Raw genomic sequence first — 23,465 nt, forward strand, 5'->3', positions numbered from 1 at the left:
ACGCACAGTTAACTAGGTAACTAAGGGCAATGCATATATATAAAATTGCTCTATTGCCTGGTGTTATGTAACTGTACCTGTGACACCACAATTGCACCCTCTGACACTGTTAGTCAGTTCTTATTCCTTATAATGCTGTGTATTCACTTGAACTCATATGAAGGGGTGGCCTGCCCCTCCACACTTGTGGGCGTTTCTCATCAGGTGGAACGAGAGACTCGAGAAAATAAAGAGACGAGACAAAGTATAGAGAAAGAAAAGTGGGCCCAGGGAACCGACGCTCAGCATACGGAGGACCCATGCCGGCTCCAGTCTCTGAGTCCCCTTAGTATTTATTAATCATTATTGGGCGTTTCTCAGAGAGGGGAATGTGGCAGGACGATAGGGTAATAGTAGAGAGGTCAGCAGGAAAACTTGTGAACAAATGTCTCTGCATCATAAACAAGGTAAAGGAAAAAGTGCTGTGCTTTTGATGTGCATATACATAAACACCTCAATGCCTTAAAGAGCAGTATTGCTGCCAGCATGTCTCACCTCCAGCCCTAAGGCGGTTTTCCCCTATCTCAGTAGATGGTATATACAATTGGGCTTTACACCCAGACATTCCTTTGCCAGGGATGAGTGGGAGACAGATGCCTTCCTCTTATCTCAACTGCAAAGAGGCATTCCTTCCTCTTTTACTAATCCTCCTCAGCACAGACCCTTTACAGGTGTCGGGCTAGGGGATGGTCAGGTCTTTCCCTTCCCACGATGCCATATTTCAGACTATCACATGGGGAGAAACCTTGGACAATACCTGGCTTTCCTAGGCAGAGGTCCCTGCAGACTTCCACAGTGTATTGTGTCTCTGGGTGTCAGGCCTCTGAGCCCAAGCTAAGCCATCATATACCCTGTGACCTGCACATACACATCCAGATGGCTGGTTCCTGCCTTAACTGATGACATTCCACCACAAAAGAAGTGAAAATGGCCTGTTCCTGCCTTAACTGATGACATTGTCTTGTGAAATTCCTTCTCCTGGCTCATCCTGGCTCAAAAGCTCCCCCACTGAGTACGTTGTGACCCCCACGCTGCCCGCCAGAGAACAACCCCCCTTTGACTGTAATTTTCCTTTACCTACCCAAATCCTATAAAACGGCCCCACCCCTATCTCCCTTCACTGACTCTCTTTTTGGACTCAGCCCACCTGCACCCAGGTGAAATAAACAGCCATGTCGCTCACACAAAGCCTGTTTGGTGGTCTCTTCACAAAATTTCATGCACATCCATGTGAACAGACCACCCAACAGACTTTGTGTGAGCAACATGGCTGTTTATTTCACCTGGGTGCAGGTGGGCTGAGTCCAAAAAGAGAGTCAGACTTTGAATGGAAGGCGAGTCTGGTTTCCTAAGCAGTTCCTAGCTTGACTTTTCCCTTTTGAGTAGTGATCTGGTGGCCCCAAATTTATTTTCCTTTCACACAGCTCAACCCTCACACCACCTCTGGTCTATCTTGCTTGTTCTGTGTGATTACTTTTGTGCTTTTGTCATCCACTCTGGATCCTAGTAAGAACAAGGCCCCAAGGGGAGGACGGAGCCAAAACATGTGGCTGTGCTGGGCTCACGCCCTCTGAATGGAGCTCAACCCTGGCTTCACATTAGAGTGCAGAGCATTTTGCAAATAGAGCTTTTGTGCTGCTTTAGCAGAGATTCTTATTCTGACGGGATGGAACCCACCCTCAGTAATACCTGCAGTGGCGCAGGTGCTTGTCATCTGTGCACAGCATTGAGCATCGAAGCTCTGTGTCCTCTATTTCTGAGGGCTGAGCTCAGCCTGTGATCCACAGAGAGGTGAGGGGCTGTCCTGTGGGGAAAGAAAAGAGAGATCAGACTGTTACTGTGTCTCCGTAGAAAGAAGTAGACATGAGAGACTTCCTTTTGTTCTGTACTAAGAAAAATTCTGCTGCCTTGAGATGCTGTTAATCTGTAACCCTAGCCCCAACCCTGTGCTCCCAGAAATGTGCTGTGTTGACTCAAATTTTAATGGATTTAGGGCTATGCAGGTTGTGCTTTGCTAAGCAAATGCTTGAAGGCAGTATGCTTGTTAAAAGTCATCACCACTCCCTATTCTCAAGCACCGGGGGACACAAAATACTGTGGAAGGCTGCAAGGACCTCTGCCTAAGAAAGCCAGGTATTGTCCAAGGTTTCTCCCCATGTGACAGTCTGAAATATGGCCTCGTGGGAAGGGAAAGACCCGACCATCCCCCAGCCCGACACCCATAAAGGGTCTGTGCTGAGGAGGATTAGTATAAGAGGAAGGCATGCCTCTTGCAGTTGAGACAAGAGGAAGGCGTCTGTCTCCTGCTCATCCCTGGGAATGGAATGTCTCCATGTAAAACCCGATTGTATGTTCTATTCACTGAGATAGGAGAAAATGGCCTTAGGGCTCGAGGTGAGACATGCGGGCAGCAATACTGCTCTTTAAGGCATTGAGGTGTTTACGTATATGCACATCAAAAGCACAGCACTTTTTTCTTTACCTTGTTTATGATGCAGAGACATTTGTTCACAAGTTTTCCTGCTGACCCTTCCCCACTATTACCCTATTGTTCTGCAACATCCCCCTCTCTGAGATGGTAGAGATAGTGATCAATAAATACTGAGGGAACTCAGAGACCAGTGCCGTCGTGGGTCCTCCGTATGCTGAGCGTCGGTCCCCTGGGCCCACTTTTCTTTCTCTATACTTTGTCTCTTTCTTTTGTCAAGAGATGGCAAAAGTGAAAAACAAAACACAGAAAAAACTAAGAAAGCAGGAGGACAAAAGCAACTGGAGAAATGTAGAGAAAAGCGAGATATACAGAGACATGAAGGATGGCAAGGTAGGGAGAGTGGCAGCGAAGAGGGAGACTCATCAGAGTGAGGGAGAGAGGGAGGGATTTGGAGCCAGGGCAGACAGAGCAGAGTGGTGCTTGTGTCAAGGAGAACAGAGGGAGAAACACAGCAGGGAGGACACCTGGGGATCTGGGCTGCCACAGGGTCGGGACACGGGAGTGTATCAGGGAAGAGAGAATTTAACAGGGAGAACAGAGGAGGCGCAGAGATGGGAGAAGAGGCAGAAATAGAGATTGAGGATGATTGAAATATTGGGGAGAAGGAGCAATAAGAGATTAAATAAGTTGTGAGGATGGAGCAGAAGAGGCGGAAGAGAAGGAATAGAGGGAAGAAGGGGATAAACAGCAGAAGAGGAGAGGGGTACAAAATGAAGAGCAGAATCCCAGGAAGAAAGAAAAGAAAACAAGAGCTAGAGAGAGAAGGGGAGAATGAGAGAGATATACAGAATTAGGGAGGGAAGTGCAGTAATGAAGACAGAGGGGCTGGGCGCAGTGGCTCAAGTCTGTAATCTCCACACTTCAGGAGACTGAGGCAAGTGGATTGCTTGAGTCCAGGAGTTCGAGACCAGCCTGGGCAACATAGTGAGAACACCATCTCTGCCAAAAAATAATAATAATAATAAGTAAATAAACCTGTACTCCCAGCTGCTCTGGTGGCCAAGCTGGGAGGATGACTTGAGCCCAGGAGGTCCAGGCTGCACTGAGCTGAGATCATGCCACTATACTGCAGCCTGGTCAACAGAGCGAGACCTTGTCTAAAAAAAAAAAAAGGGGGGGGGGGCGAGAGACTTTGGGTTTAGATGAGTGGGTGAGTTCATTGGATATGATTAGTTGTGACATGTTGACTTCCATGTATATAATCTAATAACTAAAAACTTGTTTATACACATGAGATTGACAATTTTAAAATTGGTGTCTATAAGACGTACATTCTATAAATCTTGGCATCAGAGGTTATGTTCCACTTGGATTCCCTATTCAGCCAGAGGGAAGTGACTTATTCAGTTGTGAATCACTGTCTTCCCTTTTCCTAGGATGAGGAGGGCCTAGTGAAGTGGGAAAAAAGTCAGTCTGTTATTACATAATACTTTTAATTTAATTAAATAATATTTTGAGACAGGGTACGGCTCTATCACCCAGGCTGGAGTGCAGTGCGTGATCTCTGACTGCAGCCTTGACCTCTTGGGCTCAAGCGATCCTCCTACCTCAGCCTTCTGAGTAGCTGGGACAAGAGGCATGAGCCACCAAGCCCGTCTAGTTTTCGTATTTTTTTATTTTTGTAGAAACGTGGTTTCACTATGTTTCCCAGGCTGGTCTCAAAATCCTGGGCTGAAAGGATCCTCCTGCCTTGGCCTCCCAAATTACTGGGATTACAGATTACAGGGATGGCCCGTGGCATCTGGCCTACATAGCCCCCCCGCCTTTTTTTTTTTAGAGGGAGTTTTACTCTTGTTGCCCAGGCTGGAGTGCGATGGCATGATGTCAGCTCACCACAAACTCCGCTTGCTGGCTTCAAGCAATTCTACTGCCTCAGCTTCAGTAGCTGGGATTACAGACTTGCACCACCCCGCCCAGCTAATTTTGTGTTTTTAGTAGAGACGAGGTTTCCTCATGTTGGTCCAGGCTGGTCTCTAACTCCCATCCTCAAGTGACCCGCTGCCTGGGCCTCCCAAAGTGCTGGGATTACAGGCATGAGCCACCACGCCCAGCCCATAGTAGTTTTTAAAAGGGACATTAGGGTGCGGTGGCTCACGCCTGTAATCCCAGCACTTTGGGAGACAGAGGTGGGTGAATCACGAGGTCAGGAGTTCGAGACCAGCCAGGCCAACACAGTGAAACTCAATCTCTACTAAAAAATACCAAAATTTCCATCCTGGCTAACACGGTGAAACCCAGTCTCTACTAAAAAATACAAAAAATTAGCCGGGCGTGGTGGCGGGCTCCTGTAGTCCAGTTACTCGGGAGGCTGAGGCAGGAGAATGGCGTGAACCCGGTAGGCGGAGCTTGCAGTGAGCCGAGATCACGTCACTGCACTCCAGCCTGGGTGACAGAGCAAGACTCCGTCTCAAAACAAACAAACAAAAATACCAAAATTAGCCAGGCGTGGTGGCAAACTCCTGTAATCCCAGCTACTCGGGAGGCTGAGGCAGGAAAATTGCTTGAACCCAGGAGGCAGAGGTTGCAGTGAGCTGAGATTGCACTGCACACCAGCCTGGGTAACAGATTTAGACTCCGTCTGAAAAAAAAAAAAAAATGAAGAAAAAGTAAGGAATATCAAAGCTGGGCATGGTGGCTCATGCCTGTAATCCCAGCACTTTGGGAGCAAATCACTGAAGGTCATGAGTTGGAGACTGCCTGCCTGGCCTACATGGTAAAACCCCGTCTCTACCAAAAATACAAAAATTAGCTGGCCATGTTTACACACGCCTCTAATTTCAGCTACTCCAGAGGCTGAGGCAGGAGAATTACTTGGACCCGGCTGGAAGGCAGAGGTTGCAGTGAGCCACGATCGCACCACTGCCCTCCAGCCTGGGTGACAGAGTGAGACTCCGTCTGCCCCCCCTAAAAAAAGAAAAAGTAGCCGAGGGTGGTGGCATGCGTCTGTACTCCCATCTACTCCGGAGGCTGAGGCAGGAGAATCTCTTTAGGCAGGAGAATCATGCCACAACACTGCAGCCTGAGTGACAGAGCATGACTTGGTCTCAAAAAACAAAAAAAGAAATAGCAATCAACTCTTTGTCTCCCTTTATAAAAGCAGTAGTCCTGGCCATGTGCCATGGCTCACACTTGTAACGCCAGCACTTTGGAAGGCTGATGCGGGCGAATCACCTGACGTCAGGGGTTGGAGATCAGCCTGACCAATATAGATAAACCTTGTCTCTATAAAACTACAAAATTAGCTGGGTGTGGTGGCGCATGCCTGTAATCCCAGCTACTCTGGAGGCTGAGGCAGTCTAATTGCTTGAACCTGGGAGGCAAAGGTTGCGACGAGCCAAGGTCACGCCATTGCACTCCAGCCTGGGCAACAAGAGGGATACTCCGTCTCAAAAATTAAATAAATAAATAAATAATAAAAATAAAAACACTGGTCCTATTCACGTGTAGTCAACACCCATGGCCAAATTCTTTTTTTTTTTTTTTTCTCACTGTATTGCCCAGCCTGAAGTGTAGTGGTGCGATCTTGGCTCACTGCAAGCTCTGCCTCCCGGGTTCACGCCATTCTCCTGCCTTAGCCTCCCGAGTAGCTGGGACTACAGGCGCCCGCCACCAATCCCGGCTAATTTTTTTGTACTTTTAGTAGAGATGGGGTTTCACCTTGGTAGCCAGGATGATCTCTATCTCCTGACCTCGTGATCTGCCCACCTTGGCCTCCCAAAGTGCTGGGATTACAGGCGTAAGCCACTGCGCCCGGCCACCCATGACCAAATTCTCTTACAGACACCATCTGCAGAAACATCCTATTGGACAATAAGAACTCTGAACATCCCTTTTGGCCAATATAAACATTCAGACCAGGGAGCCTGCATCAGGTTTTTGATGTTTTTATTGTGCAATTTGTTTTATACAATGTTTTCTGTGATCTCAGTTTATACATTTTCCCAGTACACATTCTGTGTTTTATATTTTACGCACAGTTCACTAGATAACTAAGGGCAATACATATATATAACAGTGCTCTATTGCCTGGTGTTATGTAACTGTACCTGTGACACCACAATTGCACCCTCTGACACTGTTAGTCAGTTCTTATTCCTTTTAATGCTGTGTATTTACTTGAACTCATACATCAGAAGGTAGTGATCTTAACATGTATTTCAGTCTTATAGTGTGTGCTGATTTTAAGTAGAAGTTGTGGCTTTTTTCTTAAGAGAATTGTTTAGAATTCTGCAGGCTGTATAAATGTACTTATTATTTGCTTGCTGGTTTTATCATGGGATAGAATAGTTTACTGATTAATATTTAAGATTTCACATATGGCTTTTCCATATATGATAGTAATGGAACTGACACACTGCACTAGTTAATTTCAATAAGTCCCTGTTCTGCATGGATATAGGTAATTTTAAGACAGGTATTCAGAAAAAAATTGTATTAACATTTTTTTTTTTTTTTTTTGAGATGGAGTCTTGCTCTGTCACCCAGGCTGGAGTGCAGTGGCACAATCTGGGCTTACTGCAATCTCCGCCTCCCAGGTTCAAGGGATTCTTGTGCCTCAGCCTCCCGAGTAGCTGGGACTGCAGGTGACCGCCACCACGCCTGGCTGATTTTTGGAATCTTTTCTTATCTTCTCTGTGCTATGATTATTTGACAATACAGAATTTCCATTGATTTTGGTTACTCTTACATAAGCTTCTTGTGGATTATTTACCAATATAGTATATTGTGTGGTCTTTTAGCATTTATTTGTATACAGTAGATTTAGGGTCACAGTGGAAAAACACTCCTGACTTTAGGCTTACACATGTTTGTGCCCTGTCAGAGTTTTGTCATGAGATTGGATACAGGCTTCCATAGAAATGATTTGAAGGACATGTAATCGCCCTTTATTTATTAAAGAATCTTACTCCTTTTGTATTCCTAAACTTTGAAGATCATGTTTGGAAAGTTTAAAATAAGTATTTTTTTGTGTCATATTTACACATTTCAGTATGATTTACCATCTGGACTTAATTGGAAACGTATTGATGTTTATATTTTGTAGATATCTCTTCCAAATGCATGATGAAAAAGGTGGGAGGATCACTTGAGCCAGGGAGTTGAAGGCTGCAGTGAGCCCTGTTTTTGCCACCACACTCCAGCTTGGGTGAGTGAGCTACACCCTATCGCAAATAAGTCAAAAAATGAGAGGTTTAATTCCTCCTTTGAAAATAAAGAAAGAGATTTGCTTTCCTTTCGTCCCTTTTCTTAGGACATTTATTTAGAAAATATGCAAAAATACGAAAGTTAGCTGGGCATGGTCGTGTGCGCTTGTAATACCAGCTACTCCAAAGGCTGAGGCAGAAGAATAGCTTCAACCCAGGAGGCAGAGGCTGCAGTGAGCCATGATCTCGCCACTGCACCCCAGCATGGGCCACAGAGAAATACTCTGTCTTAAAAATAAAATAAAAGAAAAAAGTAAAAAAAGAAAAAGTAATAGATCTCTTTCACAAACGTGCTGGGACAACTAACTGGATATCCACATGGAAAAGAATAATGTTGGATCCCTATGTTACACCATGAAAAATTTTATTTAAAAACGGTAAAACAAACAAAAAACAAGGCCGTGTGGGGTGGCTCACATCTGTAATCCAAGCAGTTTGGGAGGCTGAGGAGGGAGGATCACGAAGTCAGGAGATTGAGACCATCCTGGCTAACACGGTGAAACCCCATCTCTGCTAAAAATACAAAAAATTAGCTGGGCGTCGTGGCGGTCACCTCAAATCCGTTACTCCAAAGGCTGAGGCAGGAGAATGGCGTGAACCCGGGAGTTGGAGCTTGCAGTTAGCCAAAACCGTGCCACTGCACTCCAGCCTGGGCGACAGAGAGAGATTCTGTCTCAAAAAAAAAAAAAAAAAAAAGGAGGGAGAGACGAGGAAGGGAGCCCAGCGAGAGGGGGTGTTACTTTGTCGCCAGGCTGGCCTGAACCCCCAGGTTCAGCGATTCTCTGGCCGCTGCTTCCTGAGTAGCTGGGACCTCAGGCTTCCGCCCCGTGCCCGCATCCCTGCTGTGTTTAAGCAGCAGGTGGTGACCTCACTCCTCCCTTCCCTGAGCACTCAGTCCCGCATCCCAGGCGGAGGCCCTAGGGAAGTCTCTGAAGCTGAGCACAGGGTGGACTCTCCCTCCTGAATGAATGGCGAATAGAAAGAGAGAGGATTTCTGTTCTGTTCTGTGGGCCATCAGCATGAAATCATATGTTCCGCCCAGGCAGGGCTTTGCATTTCACATTTTAGTTTGCATGCCCGTTCCAGACAATTCCAGGGTTTTGAATCATGCTTCAACCTTCCTGGCCGCTCTCACCTCCAAAAACCCAAAAAACAGAGGAGCTGCCTGCCAGGCCAAGAGATGCACAGGTCCCGCCCCGGCCCCGCCCTCTGCCGGTTCTAAAGGGCAAGGTCTCTCCGCCTGGCGCCCCGACCCTACCCCGCCCAGGACCCGCCAAACTGTTCGCGGGCCCCGCCCAGGCCTGGCTTCTGTCCTGCGCGCGCAAACCCCGAGGCGGATCTCTTGGAGTGAAGGTCCTACCGCGGCACGTGAGTTTCGCTCTGTCTTGTATTAAGTCTGCGCTTGCCAGGTCCCCGGCGCTTCTGTCCCTAGGACTTTGGGTCCCCACGGACCTGGAAATTCTCGCTTGTCTTCCTTCACATAGAGCAAATTGAGATGTCCCCGTAAGAGTCCGGGAGTTGCTTCCTTTTGGGTTTGAAGTCGTCCGGAGGCTGGTCCAGTCCCTGGTCTTTCTGCTGTAGGACAATGTATACACTTCTATAGCGTAATTTTCCTGCTCAAAACCTTTTTCTGACTCTCCCGCCCTGTGCTTCTTAAAGTCCTCACCCGCGAGGTGGATTCCCGCCCTGGGCGCCTCCCAGCCTCGGCCCGTGGAGCACAGCGCCCCGGGCCCAGTCCTGGGGAGGCTGCGTCTTCTGCCTGGTCCTGGAATCCTGCAGGTGTCACCCTTGTCTTAAGGCGCCGTCGCCCCCTACGTCCCTCCTCGTGCCGGGCCCTGCTGCTCCCGAAGTCTTCCCTCCGCAGTCACCGCTTCCCCTGAACCAGCATTGGGCAGGTCCCACGGGCTTGTCCTTTGCCCGGGGTATTCTTGCCTGCCCAGCTCCACCCCCCGGAAAATGCGCTTCTCCGCGATGCAGGAGTCTTACTCCAAACCCGCAGAGTTTTGCTGGTGGCAAGGAGAACCGAGGGAGAAACACAGCAGGGAGGACACCTGGGGATCTGGGGTGCTAGAGAGTGGGGACAGGGGGGTATAACAGGGAAGAGAGAATTTAACAGGGAGAGCAGAGGAGACGCAGAGATAAGAGGCGGTAATATATAGAGATTGAGGACGATCGAAAGATTGGGGAGAAGGGCAACAAGCGGTTAAGTAAGGACCAGGCGCGGTGGCTTATGCCTGTAATCCCAGCAGTTTTGGAGGCTGAAGCGGGCAGATCACCTGAGGTCCCGAGTTCGAGACCAGCCTGCCCAACATGGAGAAACCCCGTCCCTACTAAAAATGCAAAATTAGCCGGGCGCGGTTGCACATGCCTGTAATGCCAGCTATTAGGGAGGCTGAGGCCAGAGAATCGCTTGAACCTGGGAGGCGGAGGTTGTGGTGAGCCGAGATCTCACCATTTCACTCCAGCCTGGGCAACAAGAGCAAAACTCCGTCCAAAAAAAAAAAAAGTGGTTAAATAAGTTGTGTGGATGGAGCAGAAGAGGTGGAAGAGAAGTAATAGAGGGAAGAATGCAATAAATAGCAGGAGAGGAGAGGGGTACAAAATGAGGAGCAGAATCCCAGGGAAAAAGACAAGAAAACAAGAGCTAGAGAGAGAAGGGGAGAATGAGAGATGTGTAAAGAATTAGGGAGGGAAGCACAGTAATGAAGAAAGAGGGGCCGGGCGCAGTGGCTCAAGCCTGTAATCCCAGCACTTTAGGAGACTGAGGCAGAGGGATTGCTTGAGTCCAGGAGTTCAAGACCAGCCTAGGCAAAATAGTGAGACCCGCCATCGCTGTCAAAAAAAAAAAGAAAAAAAAATTTAACCTGGCATGATAGCGTGCACCTGTAATTTCAGCTACTCTGTAGGCAGAGGCTGGAGGATCACTTGAGCCCAGGAGCTCCAGGCTGCTGTGAGCAGAGATCATGCCACTGTACTCCAGCCTGGTCAAAAGAGCAAGACCCTGTCTCAAAAGAAAAAAAGGGTGGGGGACTTTGGGTACAGAGGAGTGTGTGGGTTCATTGGATATGATTAGTTGTGACATGTTGACTTCTGTGTATATAATCTAATAACTTATTTAAATTATACAGATGAGTTTGAGAATTTTAAAAGTCCTATCTGTGAGTCATGTACATTCTATAAATATTGGTATCAGAGGTCAGCTTCCACTTGGAATCCCTATTCAGCCTGAGGGCAGTGACATTCAGTTGTGAGTCACTCTCTTCCCTTTTCCCAGGGTGGGGTAGGAAGTGGGGCAGTGATGTGTAAAAAAAAAAAAATCACTTTCTGTTATTATGTAATACTTTTAATTAATTAATTAATATTTTGAGACAGGGTCTGGCCCTATTGCCCAGGCTGGAGTACAATGGCGTTATCTACTCTAACTGAAGCCTCAACCTCCTAGGCTCAAGCAATCCTCCTCCCTCAGTCTCCTGAGTAGCTGAGACCACTGGTGTGAGACACCAAGCCCAGCTAGTAGGTTTTTTTTTCTTTGTTTGTTTTTTTGTAGAAACAGGGTTTCAGTATGTTTCCCGGGGTGGTCTCAAAATCCTGGGCTCAAAGGTTCCTCCTGTCTTGGCCTTGCAAAGTACTGGGATTACAGGGATGAGCCACCGCGCCCGGCCTACATACTAATTATTATTATTATTATTAGTTTTTTGAAGTGGAGTTTCACTCCTGTTGCCCAGGCTGGAGTGCAATGGCACGATCTTGGCTAATGAGTGTCTTTGCCTTTAGGGTTGAAGCGATTCTCCTGCGATACTACCCCCTGAGTAGCTGGGATTACAGGCATGCGCCACCATGCCCTGCTAATTTTGGATTAGGAGGCCGAGGCAGGAGAATCACTTGAACCCAGGAGGCAGAGGTTGTGGTGAGCTGAGATCGCACCATTGTACTTCAGGGTGGGCAATAAGAGCGAAACTCTGTCTCAAAAAAAAACAAAAAAGAATGGAGCAAAACAGGAGAGGGGCATAAAATGAGCAGAAGCCCAGGGGGAAATGCAGAAAAGAAACAGATGGAGAGAGAAAGTGAGAAAGGGCTATGTATAAAATGATGGAGGGAAGCAGTAATGAAGAGGAAGGGGGACCCTGAGTGCAGATGAGCGGTGAGTTGATTGGATGTGATGATGAAGTGATGACATGTTGTTTTCTCTGTTTATAATGTAACAAATTTAAAATTAGTTTAAATTATACAGATGAGAATGAGAGTTGCCAAACTCCTGTGTCTAAGTGTGGTGCATTTTATAATGATGGCGTCAGAGGCAGCTTCCCTCTGCAACCCCTCTTCAGCCAGAGGACAGTGACTTGACTCATTAGTTGTGGATCATCCTCTTCCCTTTTCATGGCTGGGGTCGGGAGTGGGGGAGAGAAGTAGGGTAAGAAGTGACTGAGTCTGTTACTATATGGAACGTGATGAAAGGAGTATTAAAGTGCTTTTGTTCTCTTTTTGTAATTGGTTTCCTTTTTTCTAGTTCCTCCTCATTTAATTAGTTTAGTTGTCTTTTTGTTTTTCTTTTTGAGATGGAGTCTCTCTCTGTCACGCAGGCTGGAGTGGAGTGGAGCGATCTGGACTCACTGTAACCTCTGCCTCCCGGGTTCAAGCAATTTTCTGCCTCAGCCTCCCGAGCAGCTGGGATTATAGGCGCCCACAACCACACCTGTCTGATTTTTGTATTTTTAGTAGAGACAGGATTCACCATCTTGGCAAGATGGTTCTTGAACTCATGACCTCGTGATCCACCCTCGTTGGCCTCCCAAAGTGCTGCGATTACAGGCATGAGCCACCACGCTCGGCCTCATTTGTTGTTATTTATTTATTTATTTGAGACAGAGTCTCGCTCTGTCACCCAGGCTGGAGTGCAGTGGCGCAATCTCGGCTCACTGCAAGCTCCGCCTCCCAGGTTCACGCCATTCTCCTGCCTCAGCCTCCCGAGTAGCTGGACTACATGCGCCCGCCACCGCGCCCGGCTAATTTTTTGTATTTTTAGTAGAGACGGGGTTTCACCGTGTTAGCCAGGATGGTCTCGATCTCCTGACCTCGTGATCCGCCCACCTCAGCCTCCCAAAGTGCTGGGATTACAGGCGTGAGCCACCGCGCTCGGCCTCATTAGTTGTTATTTATTTATTTATTTGAGACAGAGTCTCGCTCTGTCACCCAGGCTGGAGTGCAATGGCGCAATCTCGGTCACTGCAACCTTCGCCTGTGGGGTTCATGTGATTCTCCTGCCTCAGCCTCCTAAGTAGTTATGATTACAGGCACGCAGCACATGGCCGGCTAATTTTGTATTTTCAGTAGAAATGGGGTTTCTCCATCTTGGTCAGGCTGGTCTTGAACACCTGACCTCAGGTGATCCTCCTGCTTCAGCTTCCCAAGGTGCTGGGATTACAGGCATGAGCCGCCGCGCCCAGCCTTTAATTTTTATTTTTTTGAGACACTCTTACTGTTGTCCAGGCTGGAGTGCAGTGGCAGGATCACATCTCAGTGCCGCAGCAACCTCCTGGGCTCAAGTGATTTTCCCACCTCAGCCTCCGGAGTAGCTGGGGCCACAGGCACGCCCCACGAGGCCTGGCTAATGTTTAGATATATATATTTATTTGTTGAGACTCTCTGTCACCCAGGCTGGAGTGCAGTGGCACGATTTCGTCTCACTGCAACCTCCGCCTCCCGGGGTCAAGCGATTCTCCTGCCTCAGCCTCCTGAGTAGCTGGGATTACAGACGCCCACCACCCTCCCAGCTAATGTTTGTACTTTTAGTAGAGACAGATTTCAGCATGTTGGCCAGGCTGGTCTCAAACTCCTGACTTCATGATCCGCCCACCTTGGCCTCCCAAAGTGCTTGTGCACCACTATGCCCTGCTAATTTTAGTATTTTTGGTAGAGACATAGTTTCGCCATGTTGGCCAGGCAGGTCTCGAACTGCTAACCTTGTGGTCTTCCTGCCCTGGCCTCCCAAAGTGCTGGGATTATAGGTGTGAGTCACCATGCCCGGCCTTATTGTTTTCAAAGTATGATATATTTTCAACTATTTCTCCTTTGAGCCAGGATTTCATTACATCTATATTTTTTAAACATTTTAAAATTGTTTCTCTGTGAAATTGTGTTCAGTTTACATTGAGGTCTGTTTGCTTTCTAGTCTTTATCCTATATCGAAAACATTTTCTACTATGTGATATATGATGTTAGGTTGTTTCAGTGTGTACTTGATAATGATATCAAGGACCTTTTTTCTTTATCCTAACATGAAAATTTAGTTAAAGTAGCCTATTCCATTTTCTTTTCTTATGTCATCTGAAAAAATGGTAATCTGTGAGCTTCTAAGTAAGTGTCCCCCTCAAGTCCCTCTGGTCCATAATATTCTCTGCAGATGTTGAAGGATGGGCTGGATTGACTTGGAACCTTGGTTTAGCAGAGCCCATGTGTTCATGAGGAAAGCATTTGCTCAGATCTCATTTCTACAGCTGCCTCTTTTTCAGTGTTTTAAACACCTATTCTTATGTGTGCACATGGTGTATTTTGAACATTTTTCTGGGAGTGAGTAATGATATGTTTGGGATTGATGCCATCAGAACCTTAAAACTCGAAAGAAGTTTCCTTTGCTCAGGTATATAAGATGGTCCTGGAATTTTTGTTTGTTTGTTTTTCTTTGAGATGGAGTCTCACTCTGTCGCCCAGGCTGGAGTGCAGTGGCATGATCTCAGCTCACTGCAACCTCCACCTCCCGGGTTCAAGCAATTCTTTTGCCTCAGCCTCCCGAGTAGCAGAGACTACAGGTGCCTGCCACCACACCTGGCTAATTTGTGTTTTTTTTTTTTTTGAGATGGAGTCTCACTCTGTCGCCCAGGATGGAGTGCAGTGGCGCCATCTCCTCTCACTGCAAGCTCCGCCTCCCTGGCTCATGCCATTGTCCTCCCTCAGCCTCCGGAGAAGCTGGAACTACAGGCACCCACCACCACGCCCAGAGAATTTTTTGCATTTTTAGTAGAGACAGGCATTCACCGTGTTAGCCAGGATGGTAATTTGTGTATTTTTAGTAGAGACGTGATGTCACCATATTGGCCAGGATGGTCTTGAACTCCTGACCTTGTGATTTGCCCACTTTGGCCTGCCAAAATGATGGGATTACAGGAATGAGCCACCTCGCCTGGCCGCTTTTTTTTTTTTTTTTGTAAGACAGAGTGTCACCCTATCACCCAGGCTGGAATGCAGTGGAACAATCTTGGATCACTGCAACCTCTGCCTCCCGGGCTCAAGTGATCTTGCATCAGCCTCCCAAGTAGCTGGAACCACAGATGCATACCACGAGGCCTGGCTAATTTTTTGTATTTTTGTTAGAGATGGGGTTTACTATGTTGCCCGTGTTGGTCTCAGACTTCTCGGCTCAAGTGATTGGCCTGCCTCAGCTACCCAAAGTGTTGGGATTTCAAGGGTGGGTCACCACTCCTGGCTGGTCTTGGAATTTTCTAGAGGAGGAAGACCAAGGCAGCCTATTGGCCCTTTCAGGCCATCACATTGGAATCAGCCACACCTCCTTCCTCCTCACTTCAGAGCTTCTCAGGATAACTTGGTGAAATGTCTCCCGCTGTGAGCCTCAGTGAGCCCACCTGTAACATAGAGGTGAGGAATAAGATCGGAAAAGCTCAGTCAGTGACACTGACCCCTGAAACGACTGACAAAATACAGTGTGTGGCTTTTCTTCTGGGAGAGGGTAGTTGTCATTTTTAACTCAAATTTCAAATGAATTCCAGTTCTCCAAGATGAGCAAAAACAGGGGATTAGACTCAAATCACCTTGAAGGTTATCATCTCACAGCTTTAACCCACCTACCCATGTCCCCTGCAGGCCTCAACCCTGAGCTCTACAATCCTGTGTCCAGTTGTCTCCTCAGCTCTCTCCTGGGACATCAAACAGGCATCCCCATCTTCAGCTGTCCATAAGTGACTTCCGAAATCCCCAAACACATTCCCTTGCAGTCTGCACATCTCAGATGAGAGTGAATGTGTACTTCTGAAAACTTAGCTGAACTTGACAGCACGTAGTTTAAATATGGGAAATACATTACATTATTTGTAAGTGTTGTAATTTATAATACATAGAGAAACGTACATGTATATGTGAAAAGAGTGAGAAGATACATCACTTCCAAATTGTTTTTTTTTTTTTTTTTTTTGAGAGGAATTTTCACTCTTATGGCTGAGGCTGGAGTGCAATGCCATGATATCAGCTCACTGCAACCTCTGTCTCCTGGGATCAAGGGATTCTCCTTCCTCAGACTCCCGAGTAGCTGGGATCACAGTCGACTTTCAAAATGCTTTTGGGTTGTGGGAGAAAAATGTTTGAAGACCATGTTCCTATGGGTCTGTGCCCCCAGGACCTCTCTGACCTCATCTCCTACCTGTGCCCTCCTCTCTTCCACTGCTCCAGCCACACGGGCCGCTTTCCTTTTCCTGGGGCTGAGGTTGCTCCTGTCTCAGGGCCTTCACTTGAGCTGTCCCTCTCTCTAGGATGCTCTTCCCCTCGGCTGCAAGTGACAAGCAGCCTTTCTTTCCTAGGTCCTTCTTCTGATATCATCTTCTCCGGGTTTCCTTTGTGATCTCCCACAGCCCTCATTCGACACTGCGGCTGTGAAACCAGAAAATCTTACAGAGATCTCAGTTAATTTAGAAAGTTTATTTTGCCCAAGGTGGTCGGCGCAGAGCTTAATTTTATACATTTTATGGAGACATGAGACATAAATCAGTGTATGTAAGAAGTACATTGGTTTGGTCTGGGAAGTTGGGAGAACTTTAAACAAAGGCAGGAAGACTTGAAGCAGGGAAGGGGCTTTTAGGTCACAGAGAACTGAGGCACAAATGGTTGCAATCTTTTGAATTTCCTTTTTTTTTTTTTAGATGAAGTCCCATTTTGTCACCCAGGCTGGAGTGCAGTGGCACGATCTTGGCTTACTGCAACCTCTGCCTCCTGGGTTCAAGTGATTCTCCTGCCTCAGCTTCCCAAGTAGATGCCCAGATCATTTTTGTATTTTTAGTAGAGATGTCTTTTCACCATGTTGGCTGGGACGGTGTCGACCTCTTGACCCCAAGTGATCTGCCTGCCTCGGCCTCCCACAGTGCTGGGATTACAGTCCTGAGCCACTATGCTGGGTCTTTCTTTTGAGTTTGATTAGCCTTTCAAAGGAGGCACTCAGATAGGCATGTATGTGAGGGAGCAGAGGGGTGACTTTGAATAGAAGGGGAGTCTGGTTCCCTAAGCAGTTCCCAGCTTGACTTTTCCCTTTTGCTTAGTGATTTGGGGCCCCAAGATTTATTTTCCTCTGGTCCACATTGACTGTTTTGTGTGACTTTTTTTTTTTTTTGAGATGGAGTCTTGCTGTGTCACCCAGGCTGGAGTGCAGTGGTGGGATCTCGGCTCACTGCAACCTCTGTCTCCTGGCTTCAAGCAATTCTCCTGCCTCAGCCTCCTGAATAGCTGGGATTATGGGCACCCGCTACCATGCCCAGCTAATTTTTGTATTTTTAGTAGAGAAAGCATTTCGCCATGTTGGCCAGTCTGGTCTTGAAGTCCTGACCCTGTGATCCAGCCGCCTCGGCCTCCCAAAGTGCTGGGATTATAGGCGAGAGCCCCTGCGCCTGGCCTCTTTGTGATTATTTTTGTGCCTTTGTCATCCACTGTCTGGATCCTGGTGAGAACTTGGCCCCAAGGGGAGGGCAGAGCCAGAACGTGGGGCTGTGCTGGGCTCGCCCCCTCTGAGTGGAGCTCAACCCTGGCTTCACATTAGAGTCTAGAGGCATTTTGCAAATAGAGCTTTTGTGCCGCTTTAGCAGGGATTCTTATTCTGACGGGATGGAACCCACCCTCAGTAATACCTGCAGTGGCGCAGGTGCTTGTCATCTGTGCAGCATTGAGCATGGAAGCTCTGAGTCCTCCATTTCTGAGGGCTGAGCTCAGCCTGTGATCCACAGAGAGGTGAGGGGCTGTCCTCTGGATGCGGTTTGATCAGGGATGGGTCTGTGCCCTGAAGGGGAGATCAGTCCAGCCCAGCTCCCCACTGCTGCCCCGTGTGTGGTGGCTGCTCCAGGAGGGGGGCGAGATCTGAAGACTGGGGTCAAACATACACTTATAGGTCTTCCTGTGGGACTTTCTTATGTCTGCATGATCTCTGGTGCAGTGGGCAGTGGGGGGGGGCTTCTTTGTACAGGGTGATGTCTCCCCGTTCCTGTGTTTTTATCACAGGAAGGGAGTGAGTCATATCTAACCTGAAGTCTTATTTTTCTTCTACATACAGGATTGATTTCTAAAGACTTATGTTACGTGAGGAAGCAGCTCAGAAGAGGAAAGGAAAGGAGCCAGGCATGGCTCTTCCTCAGGTGAAGTGATATTCCTCTGTGGATTAATCTGTCTCTTTCCTTTCTGAAATGTAGTAGTATTATATTGTATTGTAGTAATGTATTGTAGCAGCCAGTCTTTTCTGAGTCTGAAGCATTTTGCCTGACACGTTTGCTTGCACTCACCCATGCCTGCCCTCAGTTCCTCTCATTTGCTCAAAAGAATTCCATCTCCTGTGACCCAGTGACATGAACTTGGGAAGAGGCTCCACTGGGCATGGTCCTGGGAAGGGCTCACACCCAGACATGGATTAACATGGGGTGTGGGCCCGTTGATGTCATTGCTGCTGGGCAGCCTGGATTGTTCAGGGGCCACATCTGGATGTCAGCTCTTTGTGGACCAGATTAGAGAAACTGCATATGAAATACATATGTTAATGTGCCCAGACAATGTGGCAAATTCTGGGAAAGGAGACGAATAAGGGGAGGTATTTTGTATCTCATTTGGTAATGCATTTGAAGCCACACTAGTAGATCAAGATGTCTCTGTCTCCAAACTTTTTGTTTTGTTTTAAGAGACGGGATGTTGGTCCAGGTGCAATGGCTCACACCTGTAATCACAGCACTTTGGGAGGCCAAGGCAGGAAGATCACTTGAGGTCAGGAGTTCAAGACCAGCCTGGCCAACATGGGTAACCCCATCTCTACTAAAAATACAAAAATTAGCTGTGTGTGGCGGTGCATGCCTGTAATCTCAGCTACTTAGGAGACTGAGGCAGGAGAATCGCTTGAGCCCAGGAGGTGGAGGTTACCATACACTGAAATTTTGCCACTGCACTCCAGCCTGGGAAACGGAGCGAGACTCTGTCTCAAAAGAAAAAGAGAGGGAGAGAGAAGGTGTTGCTCTGTGGCTTAGTTCTGGAGTACAATGGCACAATTCAGAGTTTACAGCAGCCTCAAACTCCTGGGCTCAACTAATCCCTCCTTTAGACTCCCAAAGAGCCTGAGTGATAGGCATGGGTCACCATATGTATGTATGTATTTTAAGATGGAGTCTCGCTCAGTCACCAAAGCTGGAGTGCAATGGCAGGATCTCGGCTCACTGCATCCTCTCCCTCTGGGTTTCAAGCAATTCTTCTGCCTCAGCCTCCCAAGTTGCTGGGACTACAGGATGCACCACCACACCCAGCTAGTTTTTGTACTTTTAGTTGAGACAGGGTTTCATTATGTTCTTTAGGCTGGTCTCAAACTCCTGACCTTGTGATCTGCCTGTCTTGGACTCCCCAAATGCTGGGATTAAAGGTGTGCACCACCATGTCTGGCCTTATTTTTTATATTGTATTTTTATTTTGTTGTCCAGGCTGGAGTGCAGTAATGCAATCATAGCTTGCTACAGCCTTGATATCCTGGCCTCCAGTGATCCTCCCCTCTTGGCCTCCCAAATTGCTGGCATTCCAGATGGGAGACAGCCAGCCCGGCTGGACTCTGCACTTTTTTGAGATGGAGTCTCTCTCTGTTGCCCAGGCTGTATTGCAGTGGCGGGATCTCAGCTCACTGCAACCTCTGCCTTCCGGCTTCAAGCAATTCTTTTGCCTCAGCCTCCGGAGTATCTGGGATTACAGGCATTCGCTGTCACGCCTGGCTAAGTTTTTTGTATTTTTAGTAGAGATGTGGTTTCAGCATGTTCCCAGGCTGGTCTTGAACTCCTGACCTCGTGATCCACTCACCTCGGTCTCCCAAGTGCTGGGATTACAGGCATGAGCCACTGAGACTGACCAATCATGATAGTTTTTAGATTCGGACTTTTCTTTGAAAGCCATTCGTCTTTGTCCTCTCTGAAACACCACTTGTATCTTAGCTCATCTAGAGACTAAATATCAGCTCGTATGTTGAACATAATATCTGACATGTCTGTAGAGAAAACCCTGTGTTTGCTTTTTTTTTTTTTGAGATGGAGTCTTGCTCTGTTGCCAGGCTAAAGTGCAGTGGTGCAATCTCAGCTCACTGCAACCTCCGCCTCCCGGATTCAAGCGATCCTCCTGCCTCAGCCTCTTGAGTAGCTGGGAGTACAGGTCCACACCACGACACCCAGCTAATTTTTGTATTTTTATTAGAGACATGGTTTTGCCATGTTGGCCAGGATGGTCTCGATTTCTTGACCACATTATCTGCCCACATTGGTCTCCCAAAATGTTGGGATTACAGGTGAGAGCCATGCCTGGCATTGCTTTTTTTTTTACATGGAGTGTCAGTCTGTTGCCGTGGATTGAGTGTTGTGGTGTGATCTTGGCTCACTGCGGCCTCCATCTCCTGACTTCAAGTGATTCTCCTGCCTCAGCCTCCTGTGTAGCTGGGATTACAGGTGCCTGCCACAATGCCCGTCTAATTTTTATATTTTTAGTGGAGACAGGTTTCCACCACATTGGCCAGGGTGGTCTCGAACTCTTGACCTCAAATAATCTGCCCACCTTGGCCTCCTGAAGCATTGGTATTACAAGCGTGAACCACCATGCCCAGCCCTGTGTTTCCTTTTTATTTATATAGTTTTTATATTGTCCATAAAATCGAGACTTCCATAGTGACTTATGGGATCTTAAAATCTTTCAAGGAAAAGTACAATAAAATGCAACTATTGAGAAAAAAATATTCAAAAATACCTTAACGTGGTTTTGTCACAACACAGTCTTTGATCAAAGAAATACTTATTTTCTCTTTTCTCATTTCCTGTGAAGGTGATAACTCAATCCTCCATAATGTTTTGTTGAAATGTGTGTTTCATTTTAGGGACGCTTGACTTTCAGGGATGTGGCTATAGAATTCTCATTGGCAGAGTGGAAATTCCTGAACCCTGCGCAGAGGGCTTTGTACAGGGAAGTGATGTTGGAGAACTACAGGAACCTGGAGGCTGTGGGTGAGGAAAATGTCCCTGCAGACATGAGGAGTCTGCTCTTGTCTGTCTTGGCTCTTCCTGGTTTTGTATCCTCTTTTGTGATTTTGCCCCATACGTGGTTTTTTTGTTTGATTGTTTGATTGTTTGTTTGGTTTGAGATGGATCTTTGCTTTTGTTGCCCAGGCTGGAGAGCAATGGTATATCGGCTCATCATAACCTCCACCTTTCGGGTTCAAGTGATTCTCCTGCCTCAGCCTCCCGAGGGGCTGGGATTATAGGCATGCGCCACCACACCCAGCTAACTTTGTATTTTTAGTAGAGATGGGGTTTCTCCATGTTGGTCAGGCTCGTCTCTAACTCCAGACCTCAGGTGATCCGCCCACCTTGGCCTCCCAAAGTGCTGGGATTACAGGTGTGAGCCACCATGCCCAGCTCATTCTGGTTTTTGAGGAGCATCACAGAAGCGTCTCTCACTGGCACTGTGACAATGTTCATCCCATAAACTAATGATCATCTTCTCTAAGCAGCAGTCAGTGGTGTTGAAATTTCTCCTAGCGGGGACATCATTCGGGCTCACAGCCTCATATGTATGAGGCTGTTGACTGAACTCTTGTTCATTTCACATTTTTCACACCAATATATGTCATTGTTCATTTTTTTTTTGTTTTTGTTTTTGTTTTTGTTTTTGAGACAGTCTCGCTCTTTCACCCAGGCCGACTGCAGTGGCACGATCTCGGCTCACTGTAAGCTCCGCCTCCCGGGTTCAAGCCATTCTCCTGCCTCAGCCTCCTGAGTAGCTGGGATTACAGGTGCCCGCCACCATGCCCAGCTAGTTTTTTTTGTATTTTTAGTAGAGACGGGGTTTCACCGTGTTAGCCAAGATGGTCTCGATCTCCTGACCTTGTGATCCACTCTCCTCGACCTCCCAAAGTGCTGGGATTACAGGCGTGAGCCACTGCGCCTGGCCCATTGTTCATTTTTAACAAGAAAACCTATGTTCAGTTTGTTGTAGGGTCAACCCTGTAAGAGATATGGTTTTCATCAATCTTATTTAGGGAGCTTGTGAGGTTGAATGAGGTTTCCATAGTTTAGTTCTACTGTCATTTCCTTCAGACACAGTGGCTTTCAACTTGTTAGTTTCTATGTTGTTTTTTTTTTTTGAGTCAGAGTCTCACTCTGTTTCCCTGGCTTGAGTGCAGTGGCTTGATCTTGGCTCACTGCACCCTCCACCTATTGGATTCAAGTGATTCTCCTGCCTCAGCCTCTTGAGTGGCTGGGATTACAGGCATGTGTCACCACACCCTAGTAATTTTTGGTAGTTCTATTACAGATGGCAGTTTCACCATGTTGGCCAGGCTTCTTTTGATAGCCTGGCCTGACGTGGTTCACTTGCCTTGGATTCCACACTGCTGGGATTACAGGCATGAGCCACCACCCCTGGCCCCAACTGAGTTTGTTTTTAAGGCTGAATAATACTCCATTTTATGTGTATACCACATTTTCCTCATATATTTATCTGTCGATGGATATCTGGGTTGGTTTTTTCTCTTTACTATTATGAACAATACTACCAGGCTGGGTGCGGTGGCCCATGCCTGTAATCCCAGCACTTTGGAAGGCTGAGGTGGGTGAATCACCTGAGGTCAGGAGTTCGAGACCAGCCTGGCCAACATGGTGAAACCACATCTCTATTAAAGGTACAGTTTCTTTTTTTTTTTTTTTTTTTTTTTAAGATGGAGTATTGCTCTGTCACCCAGGCTGGAGTGCAGTGGTGCAATTTCAGCTTAGTGCAACCTCCACCTCCCAGGTCAAGCAATCTCCTACCTCAGCCTTCTGAGTAGCTGAAATTACAGATGTTCACCACCATGCCCGGCTAATACTTGTTTGTATTTTTTTAGTGGAGACAGTGTTTCACCATACTGTCCTGGCTGGTCTTGAACTGCTGATCTCTTGATCCACCTGCCCATTATGCCTGGCGCAAGCCTGGCTGATTTTTGTATTTTTAGTAGAGATGGAGTTTCTACTTGTGATTCATCCACCTGCTTTTTAAAACAAGTGAATATTATTAGATGGCTTCATATATTATAAGTTTTACAGGACAGACTCTAAACTTCCTTTGTTTAATAAGATTTGTCAGCCTTTCGTGATGTTGATGATGAGATGCCCCTTTTCCTGTCTCACTCATTTCATCGTTCTGTTAGAAATAGCTTAGACTGGTCAGCCGCAGTGGCTTATGCCTCTATTTCCAGCACTTTGAAAGGCTGAGGTGGGTAGATGGCTTGAGGTCAGGAGTTTGAGAGCAGTCGGGCAAACATAATGAAACCTTGAATCTACTAAATTGAAAAAAACTGGATGGTCGTGATGGCTCACGCCTATAATCCCAATATTTTGGGAGGCCGAGATGGGTGGATCACTTGAGGTCAGAAGTTCGAGACCAGCCTGGCCAACATGGTGAAACCCCGTATCTAGTAAAAACACAAAAAT

At 47.2% G+C, this 23,465-nt stretch overlaps 1 protein-coding gene across 4 annotated transcripts in view; it reads left to right on the forward strand.

The window, feature by feature from the left end:
- ZNF578 (zinc finger protein 578) overlaps positions 1 to 23,465 on the forward strand; it is a 61,067-nt gene that overhangs the window by 30,340 nt on the left and 7,262 nt on the right. Inside the window, exons 3-5 of one of the 4 annotated variants that reach the window (XM_009436243.4) lie at positions 7,575 to 7,676; positions 18,053 to 18,134; positions 20,876 to 21,002. In XM_009436243.4, coding sequence (XP_009434518.4) covers positions 18,072 to 18,134; positions 20,876 to 21,002 — 190 coding nt within the window. In that variant the 5' untranslated portion in view covers positions 7,575 to 7,676; positions 18,053 to 18,071. The remainder of the gene's footprint in view (positions 1 to 7,574; positions 7,677 to 18,052; positions 18,135 to 20,875; positions 21,003 to 23,465) is intronic. The other 3 variants (XM_054672730.1, XM_054672729.1, XM_063802233.1) reach the window with 3 other exon arrangements.

Source organism: Pan troglodytes, chromosome 20 (assembly GCF_028858775.2).
Source record: "Pan troglodytes isolate AG18354 chromosome 20, NHGRI_mPanTro3-v2.0_pri, whole genome shotgun sequence".
In the NCBI taxonomy this organism is placed as follows: domain Eukaryota; kingdom Metazoa; phylum Chordata; class Mammalia; order Primates; family Hominidae; genus Pan; species Pan troglodytes.